Genomic DNA, 21,191 nt, shown 5'->3' on the forward strand with positions numbered 1-21,191 from the left:
GTGGTTTCATTCCAATCTCTTGCTCTCAAAATGTAGACCTATTTGACTTGAAAGTTACTGTTTAAGACAACTCTCCAGAATGAAAAGCAGTATGAAAGCTTATGTCCCCACCAGGAAACTCGGGTAATATTGGCTCTATAAACTGCCAGTCTCTAAAAATAAGTGAAAGTTTGCAGTCACACTTCCCATAGCTCATATGATTAAAATACTAACATTCCTATGGAGATGTCTTCACTGTCAAGCACGAAGTCTCAGATGGCCTCACCTTCAGTTTCCTAAAAATCAGTGACATTGCTAACAGTAACTAACCTAAAAAAACATGGCAAGGTTGCACTTTGGCCTGTGTTTGCGAGAGTACAATTTGAGTTTTTTTAATGCTTTCTTCTGAAAATAAACCCGCCAAAAGCTGAGATTTCTTCCATCTAATGAGTCCAGTAGAAAAACCTGTAACAAAAGCATCTAGTAGATATTCATGGGTTGGAAACACAGGAGAGGGAGAAAAGCAGGACCCGTTTTTTGTGAATCACTTCTCGCTACACATGTACAAGAGAGCAGCCAGGTTCAACTCTGGCTGTTTAAAACCAGGGGAAATAAATGTATTTCATAGATGAGATCTGTTACTCCAAAAGTGATTACAACTGAATTATTTAGTAACTGGAAACTTCTCTGTATCACATGTTTGCTGCTTGGGAGCCAAAAGCAGTAGAGCTTCAGCATGGAAGAATTTACAGCACACCCTGCATTCAACTGGTGAGTAAAAAGTATAGGGATATATCTGCTATTGCTAGGTCTCATCTTCTGTAACCCTGGAGCTTCCCCTGACTCAGCAGTGTCTTTCCAGGTTCCAAAGGTATCCAGGTGACAAATGGACACTTTAAGACTTCATACTGACTATGAACTTATTTCTGAACTAATCTTGTACCTTTTTCCCTCCCTTCAGTTATTTCCAGCACAGTGCAGATCAGAAGAGATGTATCAGGCCATAAACGTGTTTCCACTAATTAAACTTAAAATTAAAAAAAATTTTGGTAGGGAAGACACTGTTTGCTGAGCCTGTATTGAAACCAGCTTTCAACAAAAAAATTAATCAGGTACTTGAGATATATGCCGTATTCTAACACCTCTGCTGACCCTCTTTAATTGCATACATTTCTTTGTGTGTGAATGACAAGGATGGGTCTGGTATCCTCTTGGGTTCGTAAAGGATGCTGGCATCTGAACTCTGCTTTGTAAATTCAGTGGGTGTTTTTGGAAGGTGTGGGGGAAGATGAAAAAAGATGTGAACACATCTTCATAACTCCTGTAGTTACCACTCCCTGACAAAATATAGGTCTTATCAGTGAATGCTACAGTTATGTCCATTACAGTCACGGGGCTGCAATTCCCGAATCTAGAGCTGGGGTACAGGTTGCAACTGCCACGGGCAGGCAGTTGTCGTTACTGCAGCCTGTGAAGAACACTGGAGTATTCGCTTACTGATCACTTCTGACAGAACTATGGCCAGCTCCAATGAAATAAAGTTATACAAATAAAGAACCCACTAAATAGGAAAAAAATCACCAACAACCTTTATATTATCTAACCTGAACAATCAACACTCGTACAACACATAACAGTTACTCTTCAAGATACCCATTATTCTTACCACGTTCTTTCTTAGATTGAATGGATTACGCTCCTTCTGTCGCTGTTCATCTCGTTTCTTCACATATTCTCTCATTCTTTCCTTTTGCTTTTTTTTCATCCAGGCTTGTATCTCCTTCTTCTCCTTCTCTGTTCTTTGAGAATGTCCAGCAGGAAAATCATGAACCCTGAGAGCAGATGTAAATGGGAAATAATCTAGCATATCCTTTAAATTGCAAAGAATTGCAACTACACAATACAGTAAAAATACAGCAATCTCTTTAAATTATGAGCCAGCTGAAAGCATAAGTAATAAACAACAAGAAGTTTCTTTTCTGCAAAATTTTGCTTCATAAAATCCTGGCACAAAAGTAATTTCCAAGATGTCTCCTCATTTTTTTCTTATATTTATCAACTACATTCAGGTAATAGGACCAAAGCTTTGAATGAGGACTACCTGTTATTGACTTCATAAGAAAACCACCACAGAAAAAAGTGCAAGTCATTTTGCTTTGATCTTTCATTTTTAAGTATGTATGGTGTAAGTATGTAAAAAGAAAAGAAGACTGATGAGATGCTATTATCCCTTTTGTTACCTCCCCTCAACCTATGAGTCCCATCACAAGTCTGTCTATACAAAGTAATTTTAAAAACTCTAACAGAGCATACTAACAACAGAAAAACACAGTCAATAAGAAATGCTAACATAACTTTACCCTCAGAGTTTTTCAGAAATATCTGCAGTAGTCTTTAACATAAGCAGCAGGGTAACAGGTATTTTCTTCACTGTCAAATTAAAAACACTGACCAAAAAATTAAATACGGTATTTTCCAAGAGAAGTGTTTCAATTTCAGATGCCTGATTTTTTGCAGACCTTTTTGAAACTTCTCTCATTTTCAAGACTGGCTGGCTCTAGTAATTCCAGAATCATCAGATATGATCATAGCAAAATGAGATAACCATAGTAGCTGCAGTTCAACTGAAAGCTTATCTATTGAAGCATTAAAAGTCCTCAAGGGATCAGAAGAACTCTGACATATTTGAATATGATTTACTTTATGGCAAAGGGAATTGTCATTATCAGAAGTATTTACAGTCACACGTGAAAACAAGGAAGTGAAATTAAGTTGTCTTTAGGTTTTTGGTCAGGCTTGATTAAACACTACTTGAATGCATTTCTGAAATTTTCAGTAATTATGAAAACATTCATATAATTGCACAACAGCTACCAACATCTATATGTTGACATAGTCATTATTAATGTGTTTGGAATTCTCGAAGGATCAGAAAGATGTTGTGATCTGTGCACCAATTTAGGTTTAAAGTTCTTAAGCTCCTTTCAAAATTCAAATACATGTTAGAACAAGTAGACCAGAGCACAACACTCTACTCTGCTTGAATGAATCACTAAACCATCCTGAAACACATTATCTTAAGCTGGTGTGAACTGTTGCACCAAGAGAACAGATTGTTTGGCATCCTGAACAGCAGTATTTTTGCCTTGTAAGCAAGTGGTATCACAAACAGGCATAGAAAATACCTGTCATTTCAACCTATCTCATCAAAGAGCACAGCTGATTTTATAAATAACAATCAGGAAGGTACAGAAATCTCCAGCAGGGAGGAGAACATGACAAGCTGGAGTATGGGGCTGGAAGCTTCTGATGCTGCTTTGCCACTGATGGGAAATTTCTATTCTGCCTTTCAGAACCACTTTAGAATGCTCCAGTCCCCTTGGCTGAATTGAATCTGCTGTACATATAGAGTTCTGCTCCAGTCTATACCTGGTAGGACACGCAAGCAGGAAGGAAAGAATTTCAAAACGAAAATAATAAAAAACAATTAGCACATTTGACAATAATGGCCAGTAAAACAGTGGCTATGAAACAGTTCTAATACTAGTCACACTGACATAAACTCAAATCACATGCTTGCTTCCATTTTTACAGGGTGTGAGCTATGAGAGTAACAACCAGGGTTAAAATGATTTAGCTAATGCATAATAAAAAACAGGTAGAGATTTTCTTAGCCTGTATTTTTGGAAAGCCCAGCTCTGACGGAGACATGTCACCTTCTACTACAAGATCCCTAATGGTGTCAGTAACACCACTCAGACCAGTAATTTGCAGGGGATCTTCTAAAAAGCTTGAAGTTAGGCAGAGGTAAAAACAAGTCACTAATTTAAAGCAGAACATGCCTGCGAGAACAACAAGCTAAAATCCTTCCTTTCATGCTTAAAATGAGAATATTCAGGTTATTTTACCAGAAGCCTTTGGACTGAATTTTCCACTCCCTACATCTCACTGTGTTAGTGCACACAAGCGATACCCAGACAGCGTGTGTACGTGCACCACTGTCTTTAAAGTTACCATCCATCACCTTAGCTTCAGTGTCACCATGTACACTTCAGCCAGCTTTACAGCCTCCCAGTGTGGATGGGACAGCATGAGCGAGACCTGACTAACATCAGGGGTACTGCAGCAAAGAGGGCTTCGAATAAACCATCCAGAAACATGGCCTCATGCAGAGGTGAACTGCCTGAGCTCCACCGGGGTGCGTGAACGTGGCTGGTCCAGAGGAGGCTGAGCCTGGCAGCCCAGAAGGCCAAAGCACCCACACGGCAAACCCTGTACTGCCACCCATGCTGAGGTAAGACCGTGGGATGCTCCCATTTTTGGGAGTCCCAACTCTCAATGACCTTCTGAGCAAGAACCAGTGTTAGTGAGAGAATATTTTTACTTAAATTCTGCCCTCAATAAAAAACCCCAAGGCTCATTTAGTTTATAACTAAAAGCTAGTTTCTTCAAGTTACTCTTTTGAGTAAAAACCAGCACCTACTGAAGTTTATTGCCTCATACCCATCCTCAAGGTTATGTAATTGCTCCCTATCTACTTCAGTCACAACGAGCAGCTTCACTTAAAATGCTTTAAAAATAAATGGAACCATTCAGTTTACTGCTGTGCTTCAAGAAAAACTTTAACAGTGGGCAACTGAGCAGAATGACCAGGAAGAAAGGGAAGCCAGCTACTGTTTTCTACTGCACAATTGGATCCAGAAGACTAATGGCAGTTAACAGTAAAAAATCTGTATGTCAGAGCACTTTATTTAATGCATAAGATGATTCCAGTTTTGAAATCTTCAGTCCGTTGCTTTACACTGGTCATACGGTAACACTTCAAGAACTCTTCTCTAGTTAATAGCTGACCTTAGCAGACAATTGCTAGCAGCAGTTACATGTACTTGTTCGAAAATACAGTGTTTTGCAAATCGGAGAAATAACAAATGCACACAGACAATAGCAACACCTACATTAACAGCTATTACTTGGAACTAAAAAGCAACTTTGAATGCTTCTGCAGCTTTTGCATAAAGTTAACTAATAGGCACTATCAAAGTCAGCGTTAAATGTCTGAAATTCTATTAAGAAGGCTTTCCTTCAGTTTGCAAATGAATGCCTACATTTTTATGTAAGTGATAGTTCCACCTTGACAGTGCCCTTTTTAGTAGGACTTAAACAAATTTTCAACAAAACAGATGTCAAAAATACATACCTATCACTTAGGTCTCTGCGTATGTGAAAGCCTGAAACAGAAACAGCCCTTGTTAATAAAAGCCTTGCACTTGCACACAAACTAATATTACATACATTGAACACCCTGTGGGATGAAATGCAGAAATATATTAACCTGAATATACTGACACTAAAAATAAATGAATATTGTACTTAATGACATGGGTTGGATTAACTGGGATCTCAACTCTCTAGAACACAGGAGGATGACAGAGATGGTAAGATAGCTTTGGGAGGAAGCTATGAGTGTACTGTGGCCCTCTGCATACTTTTACTCATGTACAATTAACTAAATAATTACAAATCAGCAAAGTGATGGGTTTCAGAAATAAACCCAAGGTTACTAATTTTCTTTCAGTAATGGTGAAATTGAGTACAATATAATGTACTTGTAAAAGAGTACAAGTATAATGTACACTGCTGAACTGTTTTCAGGGCTTTGTGATACTGTTCTGTCACGTAATGTATAAACTCATTATCAATGCACATCCATGAAGCCATTCTAAATAATGCAATCTAGAAAGACTGACAACTGACATGAGCTCACTGGCATTATGTAACATTCTGTATAACAGCAATGAGAAAGTATTACACCAGGAAGAAAAGGTTTACTTATTTTTAAAAGGAGAAAAAGAGTAAAATAAGTAATAAAGATTATACTAGAAGATGACTTTATGCCACTGGGAAAGTCAGAAGCAGAGGCTGCAGAGGCAAGGGAGTGTACTTCCAACGCAGAACAACCGGGTACAGGATACTCCAAGTTTAAGCCCTCCTTGTCATCACCTGCAGTATCTTCAAAAATCATGCCCCTTAAATAATGTTCTGATTCCATGAAAAAATAATAAATATAGTAATTAGTGTAGGCCAACGAAAAAAAAACCAGAATGCAAAAACTATCACTCATACATATTTATTAGTGGCATATTTAGTTTATCTGTCAAACAACAACCTGAACTTAGATCAGTTGTGCCTACCTATGAAAGAGCACCCACCAAAAGCTGTGATGTATGTACTGGTCCTGTACATGTGAACAAAGACCAAATTATGAGTTGCTCTGTGTGAGGCTAATGGACATCTTAAATATTGTCTTACGTATAAATACAGATATAGTAATCATTTTGTTCTACCACTTGGCTTTGTATTTCATAAACAGATTAGACTATGTTTTGGTATGAATGTAAAAGGGACCTTAAGCACGTACCCCTAGCATGCTCCTTCTTGGTACCGTATAGTAACTATAAGTAAACAGGTACTATCTAGCCAATTGTTATATAAACAATAAACTACTCAATACATCAGCTCTAGCGAACAGTTAAGCTGATGCAAGCTTTTATTAAAATCGGCAGATATTACAACTAAATAGCCACCAAAGATGCACGAAAAAAAGTTTCTTTATATACACAGAGAAAAACATTTGTTTATATATACAGAGAAAACTTGAGGACAAATTTCATATCCTTTCAGATCAGCAAGCAAAGCACTCATAAGCAACATGTTTAGATTTTATGATACAATAGAAATACAGACTATCATCTTTAAAATCTTATACTGAAGTCCTGCATTCTGGTTTTGGAAAACATCAAAATATACAGGTATTTTCAAATGCATTTTCCTTGAAGCAGGACCTGTTAATATTCGTATTTTCTACCTTTGATTTTATTTCTCTCTCTCTCTCTCATATTTTTAATTTTTTGTTCAGATTTCAGTAACAACTTTTGGGATTGTATTAATCTTCAACAGTCATTAAAAGTTAGTCAAATTTAATACTCAACTGCAAGTTTACTATCCTTCTGTTAACTGAACACATACCATCATCAATGATTCTAGCATCTTCAGAGAATGAAGGACGAGCACCAAGGTCTGAATTGGCAGCCATTTCAAAATCTTCTATTATTTTCACTAGCTATAAATGAAACCCAAAAACTAAATAACCATACATTCTTCAAGGCATCTCTGAGAACTTGCACTGCAGTTATTAACGCAAAGTTTGCTATAAATATATTTTTTCCTCAGAATCTTACAAACATTTTAATGAGGTATACTGATTCAAAACCAAATAAAATAGTTCAGGAATCAAAGTAGCTTAAGTAGATTGATTTCATCTAAGAGTTCAATCTTGTGGGCCCTTACGCTGAGAAAATACATATGAACTGTATTATTCTTGTGAACAGTTTTACTTCTATTGATCACGTTATTTTTACTTTTAGAGCAGCTGAATTTTCCACTACCTCTTATCTAAAAACCACAGAAAGATAAAAATTTTGATGTTCTTCATAGGTCAGGAGTTTCCTGAAGTTCAAAACTAGAAAATGAAAACTAAAGCTGACTAACCTAGACAGAGACATTTCACTGAACATTATCTTTACAAAGAACAGGCCTCAAAACTGATTTCTAGTACCTAAGGAATTGTTATAAAAGGAATGACCAACTGGTGTGCACTGGGTAAAACACAAATCAGGTGTTTATCTTCAGGATTTGGCCAGATATCCAGAAGTTTTAGAACCCAAATGCAGTAAAATGCTGCAACAAAAAAAAAAGAGTATGCGAAGATTTTTTTTTCTCACTACAGGCTTTTAAAAATCTGGCTAGATAATCACCTTGATGAAGGATGTAAGGGATTAAATAATCCACCATACTTTAGTAACTGTGTGTAGGGGACACAACGAGGTCCTTACGTTTCTGTGAATATATGGAAGGACAGGCAATGGATACTATTATTTTGAACCATTATACAAAAAGTAGATGCTGTGGAATTAATACAGTGTTACTGAATTCATTCTGTATTTAGCCAGGTCTACAGGAATTGGAAACTGACTTAGTTTTCTTGATGTGTGAAGAAGAAATTTTTCTTATCAGCTAGGTAAAACCAGAACTACTAGCTCATTTTTAGATCAGTCACTTTCAGTTTACTCTAAACTTAATAAAAAAGTCAAAGTAATGTGAAGAAATAATTGCCAGCATTCCCCATTTCACATACACCTGAAGTCAGCCACACCTGAAAATCTAGGCAACCTAAACCACATACAATATTAAGAGGTCAGTCTGTTAAATAATTGTAACTTTTTATTGTTATTTCTGTCATGACCTATAAAATAGTAATTCCTGAATTATATGTAAGATCATCTGAATGCGCTATGTCCAAAATGCATTTATTTCCCTTTTATAGTTAGATTTATAAAGATGTTAAATGCAAGTATTTTATGAAATAAATAGAAACAAGTTCCAGAAAGTCTCATAATACTGTGCAGAGGCACAACTGCAGAAATCTTTGCCAATAAGGTATCCTGCTCAGCCTGAACTTTTGTGCTATTCCATTTTCCCAGTTACAGAGAGATTAAATATATTCTGCCCATTCACTAAGAACATCACCGTTCTGACCAGCATAAATAACTGTCAGCCAACAGATGCAGCATTAGATGTGAAAGAATTGTATCTTATTCCTGATCTCTCTCAACACATACTAAGCAATTTGAAAATCATCACTCCAAAATTTAAATTGTCCTTAGCTAAATGAAGTTACAGAACGAACTGTTTAGGACACAACAGTTAGCAGCAAGAACTCACCAGTTTGGTATTTCTGAAATCCTCCTCCATATTTTCTGTTATGTTCTGTAGTGTCTGTAATTGCATATCTATTTCCTGCTGCTTTGTGGAAAAGTATTCTTTGCCAATTATTTTGGATGGAAGCCCTGAAGAAGGAAAAGTTCTGTCATCTTCATGTAACATGTTCCAAGTTAAACTGTCTGCAGCAGAATTTGACTTCTCATCTTCCTTTTGCACTTGGCTTGATACATTTTTCAGATGATCATCTTGAAATAAAAAAAAAAAAAAAAAGAGTGCACTAACATCAGTAAAAAACCTGCAAACATTTAAGTAATGCAATTCATTAGGCACAGCTGTGCTATACCTGATAGTATGTTTTAGGAAGCAGGAATCATCACAGAAATCAAATGTATAAACATTTTGATGTGTAAGACTAAAAAAGCAGGAGGTGAGTTGGGAAAAGGCTGCAAGTTTACTGTGGAAAAAGAGTACTACAACAGAAGTCCATAGCTTTTTTTCTGACGTAAAAATGAAATGGTTTACCTTTCTTCCAAAGCGCCTTGGGTGGAACTGCATTATTAACAGAAGCTGCCGTGTGATCAAGTTTTGCAGTAGATGGAATTTCAAAGTTAGCATTTTGCTGTGCAGTAGCTGTCTCTTCTGCAGACTCAGGTATCATGGGCAAATTGTTAAGGATGTCACTGTCTTCAATGTCAATCACACTGACATACTCATGTTCACTCTAAACAAGAAAAAGATTATGATCAATTATAAAGCATTTGCATCCACTGTTTATAGTACATGGTTAACTATTTCCTGTGTTTACCTCTTACCACTTTGCATTGAAAGACTTTTTGTTTTGGAGACAAAATAACTACAATCTTCCCTAGGGTGTCACACAACTGTCCCATCCAGATATAAAAAACACAAATTAATAAGGTAAGACAAACAGCACACTTAAAATGTCTTTTAACCATATGTACATTGGATCACTAACCAAATCAGGTGCATCCGACAGAAAGCATGACAAAGGTCTCTCATTCACTTGAGTGGGGAATCTCAGGTTTAAATACATGTCTGGTGGTAGTATCTCAAATGCACTAGATGATTCTGTGAGAAAAGAGTAATAGTATTATATTTACAGTAAAAGCCAGGAAACATCAGACAAAACTGTCTGGAAACAGGTCTACATTCTCTAAATGATAAGGAAAGCTTTGATCAGCACTTCTTTTAAAAACTATAGACAATGTACCTTAATAGTTTTCTTTAATGTTTGCTTCTAACAATAAAGTACTAAATTATTTTTCATTTTGGTGACAAATTAGCAGAAAAATACTCAAAAGATTAAAATTAAAGCAACAAGCTGCAGTCTAAAGTGCTATTTATTTCCAGTTTGCTCCTGAATAGGTTGAAAAAAAATAACCTGCATCTTTACTTGATCCAAATAAATGACGCTACTTAGCTAGACAGACCTCTCTAAGAAACTATCTGCAAGAAGTCATGTGATGCAGTAAAATAATCTTCCAAATGGAACAACACTGCTGAATTTTAAAAGAAAGGAAAAATTAGTATCCTCACTTGGTACCACAGGGAAAATACTTAGCTACTGAATTCTTCTATGTAGTACAGTTTATCAAGGCCTTATAAAATGGGGAGAAAACCCACATCAAAACAAATCTTCTTTAGCTCAAAATCAGTTACCTTCTATTCTTCGTGCTACAAACTGACCCAAAGGATGACTGATGGGAAGTAAAATTCCTACTTGAGACTGGAACACTGTTACTTGGCATATAGCTATTATGTAACTTAGCAGATGTGTAGATCAACTGTATAATTAGTTGAGTTACTACAGCTCCATTTCATGTGGAGCTGTGATCTATCTTAACATCCTACTGGTCAATCCATTTGGTGTACAGAACAGCAACTCCCCAAGACAAAGTGGCACTAAAATCAAGCTAAAATTCACAAATGTACCACATCATTCAGGAATACAAGAAGATAGTTACGCTACACCATGAAATATTCCAGCCAAACTTTTCATAAACAGTATTACCATTATTTCACATTTGGTCTCCAGAAGTCAGACAAATTAGCATCTTCTTATCTACATCCCGAATTAAGTGACTTTGTGTACAAAATCCATGTTAACATTGTAGTATTTTTATAGACTTCCCAAACAACAAATGAAGTAGAGAAAGACTGAAGCCACACCTGACACAGGAACAGAGTTGACTGATTCATTTTTTTGGACTTCAGAAACATCATTGCAAGCACTGATTCCAACATCCCGATACGATTTGAGCACTTGATAGGAAAAAAAACAAAACCAAAATGCATGAATTTTAAGGAAAGTAAAGACATGGATGGCATTATCTGAACGTGCGTTTCTGATTTCTCAGCTCACAATCAAAGCAAAGTTGGAGGGAAGAGGCAGGGAAACAGTTTCAGTCACATGTAAAACACTGTCTAAAATGCATTTAGATGAAGTCAAGGTAGTTAAAAGGAGCTTTCACAAAAAGTCACAGCAGAAGTACTTACAGAAAGCATGTAGAAACTCTTACATAATTGCACCACTAGGATTTTTATTTATAATTATTTCAACTAATACTTTGTAATTTATATTCCAGCATCTTGTGGTTTAATACTTTTTGAAACAAAATGTTACAGCATGAAAAACTCTTTTTCCATTTAAAAATTTACTCTACTTTGGAAGCTGGCCAAATATCACAATTAACAAGATTCAATACTAGAAATAGTTGGTTACTGTAGCACACAGGTAGCACTTACCTGGGTGAGTATTTGTACTTGCATCCTGCGTTTCTGCTGGTTTTTTTCCTGTAGCAGCCATGTAATGTAGATCTGCTGAAGTAGTAATTGCTTCTCCCACTGTGTCTAAAGTATGATAATACATAAAAACAATGCAAGAATTAGAAACCTATGAAAGCCATGATATTAACTCAAAACTAAGGGCTCCAACAGATTCTTCTTTGCATTTCTCAAAATAATTTTAACCTTTCTCTAAGCACACTTCATGAATGAAGTCTGCATTCCTGCCTTATGAATATGCTACTGTATTGAAACTTACAAGGGTACACTGAACTAAAATCAAGGCTCAGTCTGGACATGTAATTTTAAAATTAAGTATTCTAGTATGCTGTACAGTAACAGTTTGTTTCATATTTTAAAAGGGAACAAATATTTATGATGTGTATACCTTTATTCATGTTTCTACAGAGCTCTGCAAGACACTATTTCTCTAAGGCCAAATTTCAGATAATGGATTGTGGTTTTGCCTCTAATAGGACTAAATATTGTGCTGAATTAATGTACTAGAAAGAAACAAATCTTTCTACAGCCATGCCTTCAGTTTGAAAGCTAGAATTATTGTAAACAGTTTCTTTTAAAAAAGCATTAAATTTAATGTAATAGAATATCCAGGCAAATAATACTGGAAAAATATCTTTTAAAAACAAATAAATTGATTTAGAATTTGAAAGCATTCTTCTGATGAATCACATGAACAGAAATCACCAAGAACCATAGTTACTGAAATTCATTCAACGTACTGTTATTATTTCATGAAGTCCACTGTTCATAAACATAAACACAAGATTATCACTTATTTCTAAGAAAATTCAAAATACTTCTAAAATTTTCAGGAGAATTATTGAGTTTACAAATAATTGATATGTGATCTTAAATTTGCCTGCATCTCTCCCCACACCAATCTCCTAAAAACTGACCATACCCAAGAAAGACTAAATATCTGTTGTACCTCCTGAAAGGTTTTCCTGATTCTCTGGGGAAAGATCCCGTAAGACATTATGCTGTAAAGCCCACAGACATTTGAGTTTTTAATATCTTGATAACTACAGAGGGGTTTTTTCTGTTTGAAATCTAACAGACTTCTGTTCCTTATTTTATTTAGGCACTTAAAGCATTAAGAAGATTTGTACTTGCCCGCTGAAATGAAAAAACCATCTTGAAGGTATGATGCAGATTTTTCTTGTTGATCCTAACATAAGGAGAAAAAGAACTATCTTAAAAAATAGTTCCAATGCCAATTAAAGGTTTTCTTGATGCTGTTAACTTTTCAACATACCTCTTTTGAGTAATGAGTTGGGAAAAAAAATCTCTGTAATGTACTTCTCTTACCCCCTTTCTTAATTCTTCCATCCCAACTTAATGCAATTACTATGTAAACATTCTTTCCCATATGTACCTTGGGGTGACACAAATTCCTGATTCTTCTTCGAGTATCTCTGCCATACTATAGTTAACATCTCCCAGGTCTGGTGAGGCTCTCCAGCTGTTGTGCTAGGGAGGCAAGTCTCAAAGAAGGTATGGTATGGACCAGAAATAGAGCCTGCTGCGCTGGGTATTGTTCCAGCTTTAAATCTGGTAGTGTTCTAGCCTGAAATTTGGTACTTGCAAAAATAACCCCCAAATATGTTAAAAGATATCAAAAAGGCCCAGGCAAACAGAAGTGCATAAATCAAAACCCAGTCTGACAAAGACTTCATCTTTCCAGTTTCCTGGCTGAGCCAGAACTCAGACCTCATACTCCCCATCCTCACAGTTACACTGTCATAATCTAGCCTCATGTGAAGACAGTAATGCCTGGGTCATCTGCCCTAGCATTACTGCTAGACTAAACATAATTGGTTTTTTTAAAGCTATTAGCATTTGTGTATAAATTTACCTTAAATGTACATACAGACAAATACTCTATCAAAACAGACAAGTTCATGTCCCAAGAAAATCAAAAGCAACCTTTGAATACTTCATAAAATTTACAGTAAATGCAAGTATATGAATGAAAGATGGATACCGTTTCTAGCCTAGAGCCTGGGAGAGATTTACATGATTGTTTTGGTTGACAGTTGCCCAATTCCTTCTTTCTTCTTAATACTTGAATAGAAAAAAGCAAAGAAAAAAATATTTTTCTATACCCCAGTCCCTGATTCGGCAACCATCACTGTATCACTGCTACTGATGATGGAGTCATCTGGGCAGAAGGACACACTTGGTTTCTGCTTTTCATCTTTGTCTTTCATTTGGTTCTTACCACGCCTTTTTTGTCTGTCAACATATTAATTACAAATCAAAAGCAAGAACTGCACTCAAATAATAAAAATACCTATGACTGTTTTCTAAGGAATATTACTATTAAGAAATAGAGACTGAAATGAAAGTGGGAAAGACAAACACAACTGTTGCATACAGACCAGTTCAAAGCACTATTTTCGCCTACCAGAATTGTACACAAAATTGTTGTAGGAACTCATAAATATACTTAAGAATCACACCAAAATCTGTTAATCGTCTAATAATCTATTTACATCAAATAATATAAACTGTGTAACATGTCATAGCTATATTTTGTGCACAATAACATAATCATTACTACATAAAATGCCTGTAGGGAATCTACAAGAAATACACCAGGAAGAAACAAATCTGTTATCACTGAAACTTCCCAATTAACTATGTTACTAAAAAAGTTGCAAATTTTCTTTAGTATCTGATAAATTGTATCCTACATAATTTTATAAATTATATTACAAATTCTCATAGATTGTAAGACAACAATTGTTGCTTCAAGCATTTCAGCTGGTAATATCAACAGAGGTATTCTAAACTCCAGCTGCAGTTACTTATGTATCAATTTAAGATCCTAGAGTCGGTGTTTCCAGCTGCTGGACTTAAAAGCGTCATAATCAGAAGCGAGTGTTCTGTTCTAGATTCAATGACACCATTAACTCTTCCACAGAAAACACAGATCTGTGAAAAGTCAAGAATCTACTGGCATTACATGAGGACTGAACAGAGATACGCATGCAGCTTAAACGATTTTAACTGCTTGTGCAATCAATTAACAAAGAATAAACAAATTTTGAAAGTAATGAATAACATACCTAGCAAAACAAAATAAAATATTGTTTCAGCAGGAATTTTGCTAATCACTGTCTGGATTCAGAAACAAAGCCTGTATCTTGAATTATATTGGAAGAGTGCAACCCTTTCCTTCTTGAAGATTACTACCAATGGAGATGATATGCAATGAAGACAGTAGCCTATCAAGATTTTATTGTGTAAGCAGCAAAGCATTTCACAGACACTATATATCGAACAGCCAGATTTAAACCACAGATAGAAGTATGAAAAATATTTCCCCTTTGAATCTTATCAGCCTGGTAACAGCAACAACCCCTTCAAGCCCTAACACCATGCTCCTCCTGCTCTACCTTTACTAATATATGTTAATTTATTCTCCTCCAAGAGAATTAAATCTAATTCCACTTCATTTGAAGCTGCTATGGAAACTTTATTTGAAGCTGCTATGGAAACTCCCACTGATTTCAAAGCTAGAAGTTACAGGTTACCATAAGTCCTTCAAAATGAAGACCCACTTTAAAAGTTTGGCTTGCCTTTTTCTATGATTCTGCACATCTCTTAGTTCAAACGGTTCAACATCAATTTTTAGTAACTGGATAGGTTCACTTTGGTCTTGTCCAAAGGAAGTACTGGGCACAGTATGACGCTGGTGGCGCTGCTCAAATGCAATGAGATCTTCAAGTGGAATGAGTTTTGGTGCCTGAAAATGTTCAGAGAGAGAAAAAAGCAAAAATGAAACATTGATACAGGAAACAGAGAGAGGAAGCCCAGTCAGACTCAATGAAAAGAGCAGGTCCAGGTTGGATCTCAATTATACAAACACAACTCCTGTAGCAATACGCAGACAAAGTGAAAATGCAGAAAAGAAAAATTAACAGCATCAGACCAGAATCTCAGCTAATGTGCACATGTAAACTATTTCTGAAAGTAAACTAAAAGATATGATTTTTCTCCACACTGTACTTCATTAATATTTGCGTTTCTAATGTATGTAGCTCAGGATGCAGGCAGGAACCATGCAATGTACACAAGGCCTGAAAAAGCACCTTTCAGGAAAAAACGTTCCTATTCAACTGGAATGTGCAAGCATATGAGTCTATCAGAACAACATTTTTCAAAACAATGTGCTCTCAACGTCTAGAAACTAAGATTTTCTAACCAAGTCTTTTAGCATTCCTTTTCTGCCCCTACAAAAGAGGGGGCAGAACTTGCCAGACACAGTAAGTATTTACATATATAAATACAGGATTAATGTCACTATGCAGTTCACCAAATACTGAGCCATAGCATGAGTTTAAACTGTTGCCTTGACCTCCACCTGTTAGTTGAGCTTTGTGTTACAGTAAAGTAGTGACCATGTATCCACCAACCAACTGGCAACTGTCTGGCCAAGAGCAAAACCAGAAGTTTTGATAAACCAGGCAATTTAATAATTTAATAATAAACATTCTTTGTATTTCTGTAACAAATTCTATTTAAATTTCTGTAAAAATAGAACTATTTTTTGCTATATAAATATATTATATATATAATAATAAATATATAGAACTATTTTTTGCTATGTAAATATAATCCAGAGGGAATTCCTTACATTCTTTATTAATGGACTGAATGTTGATGAACTATGGAATGTGAAATCAATCTAACGTTGTTAAAAACATTGCCAAGCTTACAGCCTACCTCATACTGGCATGCCAGTAAGAAGGTACCTTAGTTCCTGATCGCTTCTGGTAGCTGTACTGAACACTTCCAAATTCCATAGTCTGGAAACATTAATTTACTTTCGATGAGTAAGAAAACGTGAAAGAGAAAAAAAAAATGGTATTATAAAATCCAGTACCTTCTTTTTTTGAGGTAAATTAGCATGGAGTAGTGATAATCCTGCGTGCTGTAGTGCTTCTCTGCAGTCAGTCTCCTTTGTTGCAGGTTTAACAGGTATTAAAGTAGCAGTGGTTGGCTGACTTACAACTGGTGGATGTCTAGGTATTGGATCAACTTGCAAGTGCAAGAGTGGAATACCAGCCAGGTTCTGAGTGATCAGTGCTTTCTTCATATTCCTATTTGCAGAGAATTGCTGCTGAGGTGAAACTTCTTGCTGTCCTTCATACCAACTTAGATTAAGGTGTTTGGGAGGTCCCTTATGTACCGTTTCTGCCCATCTTCTCTCTTCCTCATGCATCTGCCTTTGGATCTCAGGGGCGTGCCGACTCATGTTGACATCTTCTTTTGCCTTACTCTTTCTTTGTATGTCTGATAACTGATGGTTCCATATGGAATCTGATGAACTCCAAGCTACTCGTGGTACTGGGGGCAGTCTAGCAAAAGCTGATGACATTTCCATTGGATGCAAAAATGCCGGTTTGAAATGATAACCTGATTCAAGCTTAAGCAAAGGAAATCCATTTGAGTAATTCAAGTTTCTTCCAATAGGGATAAGCTTTGGTGTTTCCTGGATGTCTGCAGAAGGAGCTATGAGATAAAGTGGTTTAGTAGGTACTGAAGAATGTAAATCTTTGCTGTGGCTTTCTGGTAGGCTTGAAGAAACATTCACATCCAGATGATTCTAAATCAGAAAAGCAAACAACACAGCATTTACAAGCACCTTGAAACAGTAACCATGCACTAAATATGCATGCAAATGGTATAAATATTCCTTCTCTATAGCAATCACAAAAATATATCTCCTAATCGTTGTGGTGCACTTCTCCCCGTTCTCTGGACTGTTTTATGACACCAGCAGCTGCCAACTAGGCCTTGGTGACTTGAGTAATGAGTCAGGCAGTTAAGCACCTCTTGACTGTACCAGTAACTCTTTTACTTGGTTAAAGCAGAGAATGGCATTGTCCATACTGCAACTTTGCTGCTCGGATGAAGCAGGGAACAGGAATGGAGACAGTTCCTGACAACCCTGGAAAACTCCTGCCCAGGTCGTAGCCTGCGTGGTAACCTGAGCCAAACAATACCATTGTTCTTGGAATTTTGAAAAATTCCCAACTCAGGCTGTGGCCAGGATGGAAATTTACTGATGACTAAAGCCAATCATCTCACAGTTTTATAAAGAGCAGTCCTAAAGGAGACCCCTTTGAGCTCTCCTGGACTGCAGCAGGCTGTGACCAGCATCTCCCTCTGAGTGGGACACAGCTCAGAGGTTGGAAACCACCGAGTCTGCGGCACTAGGGGGCCTGTGGCAGAAAGCCTGCTCCTCCAGACTCAACCCTTCACCTGCTGAGGAATGCAAAAGGCATTAGAGGCGAGTATTTCACTGAACTTGAGGTGAACTTTTAACAGGTACACCTTTGTTATAATACGCATTGCAAGCTTGAAGTAGTAAGGTTATTTTTGGAATTTAAAACAAATTTTAGTCATTAGCTTTGATGTTAAAATCCTACAGATAATGTTGAATTGCGAACAAATTCTCTTTCTCTACCCTTTAGATACAAAGTGTTGTCCAAGTCTGACACTAACATTGGACCTATCTGCACCTGAAGTCTATGGGAGTTCAAAAAGCAAGGTGGTCTATTCTGACCCTGGTGACTCAACAGCAGAATTCCCTTCCTCTTTGTATTTCTCTAGATCTAATCTGTTGTTAAGGTTTGAGACTAGGAATAGATCCGGCCACACCTAAACTCTGCGACCTTTTAGAAAGCAACAGCGTCTACTCTGAACCTTGTGACTCAGCACAAGGGTGTCTCTGATTCTTTACCCCACTTTCTCTCTCTCTCCCATTAAATATAAACCACTGACCAAGTCTGAGACTAAGACTGGATCTAGCTGCACCTAAACTCTGTTAGAGCTTAGAAAGCAAGAGATTCCACTTTAAACCTTGTGATTCAATGGAAGGATCTCCTTTACCTTCTTACACCTCTGATCTTTATAAACTATTTCCAACTCGATTGTGTCTTGATTTCAATTCAGACTGTCTCTGTGCAGTTACTCTAAGTAATAAGCAACAGAGTGAACCTTGCTGTCAAAGCTTTTGCAGTTGCATTTCCTAAATTTCATATTAAACCTATTTCACTCAAACTCTTCGGTGTTAATTCTTTACGTGGCCTGACCTAAACCACCCTTTTGTGACACTACCCTAACAAGACAGAAAACATATCAGATACACAGAGCAGTCTTCATGAATGACACTTGGATATACCTACTTTTATATGGTCATTGTTGCTTTCATCTCTTAAACTATTCCTTGGTTGAAAATCAGAATTCTTTTCACCAGGTTTTTCTTTGTCTTCTTGAGCAGGCAGCTGTGTTTTCAGAAAGCCATTACCTTTGGTAGCATGTGCAGGCTGGCTTCCTTCCAGGTGAACAGATTGTTGCTGTTGCAAAATTTGTTGCACATTTGGCAGGTTGGCAAAGGATGACTGCACTATTTGCATTAAACTCATGAAGTTGATTTGCTGTAGCTGGATATACACACACAAAGTTTACACTGTAAATAACTTTAACAGGAATCTTAGCAAAAATTCTACATCTAGGCTATCTTGTAACTGTTCACTGTCCTGTTAATACATCCGAATAAACAAATCCCAAACTTCAAATAATGATTCTTGCGTATGATTATTTATTGTACTCGACTTTCAAGATACCTTACATACTTGCCACATACCTTAAATACTTGTTAAAACAAGACAAATTCCTTCACTTTTTTTGTGAAGTCTGAGTAAATGTAAGGTCACATAAAATTGTCTCTATGTACTAACAAAAAATAAATCCTAGTACAGCTGCAAAGTTATCACAGCTTCAGAATTTTTCCTGATGCACACTATTAGAGCACAGTAAGTTATATAAACTAAAACTTTCATTATTACCTTGCTTGCTTTGGGTCAAATGCAAGAGTTAAGTCAAAAGTAAGTTTTCTGTGTTTACGTGGAACTGGAAACCTCAAAAACCACCACACAGAGAATACCTTTAAACAGTCATTATCTCTACTATTTAAGTAACACTGAACTGTGAACACTATTCTCAATAATGAGAAGTCTCACCTGAACTAACTTAAACATTTCATCTTGGAGCATCTGCCTCACAGTTCCTGATGTGTTTAGCTTCTCTTCTGTAGGCACTTCTTCCTTGACTTCTTGTTCCTTTGCACAAATGGAAGTATTGGAGGCAACACTTGACACAACAGTCTGAGAAGGCTGACGATCACTTAGAGAGATCTCTCTATTACTTAAGAAGGAAAAGAACAAAATTATCAAAAACATTAACAGTTCACCTATATGAGGCTGTCTTAAATCAATCCAGAAAGTTTTAAAGATATCTCCATTTTTCTAAAGCGTAATTGATTTGTAGGAATGATTTAATAATTAACACTGAACAATCTTCATTAGACAGCATGTATGATTAACTTTTTCCTAACGCCTCCCAATATACTGAAAGAAAAACAGTAGTAAAGGCACAAGTTTTATCTGAATTTTTAATCACAAGGGTATCTGAAATGGTGTCTTCACTACAGACAGAGGCAGAGAACAAAGATTTGACAGAAAGAGACTCTGGTTAGTCATAAAACCAAACCGGTGATGGAAAATGGAGAAAGGCATTATTAGTTGAAATAAAAGAGATGGCAGATTTACGTTCAGTTAAATAATTAAATGTACCTTTAAACATTTGGAATTAAAAACAACCATAAAATTTCAGATCAGAAAACAATTAAAATTAAAATAACATGTACCAGATAGCACAATATATCTTTTAGTAGATAAAGACTACTAAGGAGATGAAGTGCTTAAATGATGAAGAGAGAGTTAGGATTTACACTAAGTTATAAAGACACTGAAGACCTTTACCTACACAGAAGAAAAGCATCACTTCTCTTGAAATCTGGTAGCTCTGAATTAACATGTTTGATTCATGTGATATTCTGGACAACATTCAAGAGTATAAGATCCTCAACGATTACAGTCCAAAAAGGTTTCAGGAAAGGCTATTTAGTACTACAGTTTGCAGGTAAATATACCATATCTGCAAACATTTTGTAATCAAATCTACAGATTGTGTTACTTCAGACTGAAAATTTAATAGGGATAGTCCATTTTATTATATGAAATGTTATAGCTTTATCTCACCTGGGAACTTCTGCATCTTGATCTAAAGAGAGTGAGTGAGAAATGGTGCTAGGAACCACCTCAGCCATGCTATAGAGAAAAAATGAGTCTTGTAAATACTACAATGATTTGTTATACTGTTTATTTTCATTTTACACACACACACAAATATATATACAACCTCCTGAAAAAGTATTTTTATTAGTATGAGATAAAATACCTGAAAGCCACCTGATCACAGCTATACTGATCTGCATGGCTTCAATTACTGCATTACACTGCAATCTGAGCTGGCAAATATTGACATTCATGCTTTGTTTCCCTAGCGATCAGAAACTGACTCAAACAAAAACAATGAAAAGGTTCTAGGATTCAACACCAACAGTAGGCAACAAAGAGACTAATCTGAGTTCACAAAAGAAGAGAAAATCCAATTTAAGCAATACTGTTAATACCACTACAATCTGCCTTCCTAAAAAGGAAGAGACAGCATCATAAGAAACCCTTGAG

General features: G+C 36.3%; 1 protein-coding gene across 3 annotated transcripts in view; it reads right to left on the reverse strand.

The window, feature by feature from the left end:
• Positions 1–21,191, reverse strand: part of CPLANE1 (ciliogenesis and planar polarity effector complex subunit 1) — a 69,706-nt gene that overhangs the window by 4,927 nt on the left and 43,588 nt on the right. For all 3 annotated transcript variants that reach the window (XM_080372095.1, XM_080372094.1, XM_080372096.1), the window contains 16 exons: positions 20,703–20,771; positions 19,623–19,806; positions 18,786–19,043; positions 16,478–17,200; positions 15,171–15,337; positions 13,692–13,821; positions 12,700–12,754; positions 11,527–11,631; positions 10,951–11,043; positions 9,737–9,849; positions 9,283–9,481; positions 8,761–9,005; positions 7,006–7,099; positions 5,857–6,018; positions 5,177–5,207; positions 1,646–1,811 (listed from right to left, as the gene is read on the reverse strand). In XM_080372095.1, the coding sequence (XP_080228221.1) occupies positions 1,646–1,811; positions 5,177–5,207; positions 5,857–6,018; positions 7,006–7,099; positions 8,761–9,005; positions 9,283–9,481; positions 9,737–9,849; positions 10,951–11,043; positions 11,527–11,631; positions 12,700–12,754; positions 13,692–13,821; positions 15,171–15,337; positions 16,478–17,200; positions 18,786–19,043; positions 19,623–19,806; positions 20,703–20,771 (2,794 nt within the window). The remainder of the gene's footprint in view (positions 1–1,645; positions 1,812–5,176; positions 5,208–5,856; positions 6,019–7,005; positions 7,100–8,760; positions 9,006–9,282; positions 9,482–9,736; positions 9,850–10,950; positions 11,044–11,526; positions 11,632–12,699; positions 12,755–13,691; positions 13,822–15,170; positions 15,338–16,477; positions 17,201–18,785; positions 19,044–19,622; positions 19,807–20,702; positions 20,772–21,191) is intronic.

Source organism: Falco punctatus, assembly GCF_963210335.1.
Source record: "Falco punctatus genome assembly, chromosome: Z".
Lineage (NCBI taxonomy): Eukaryota > Metazoa > Chordata > Aves > Falconiformes > Falconidae > Falco > Falco punctatus.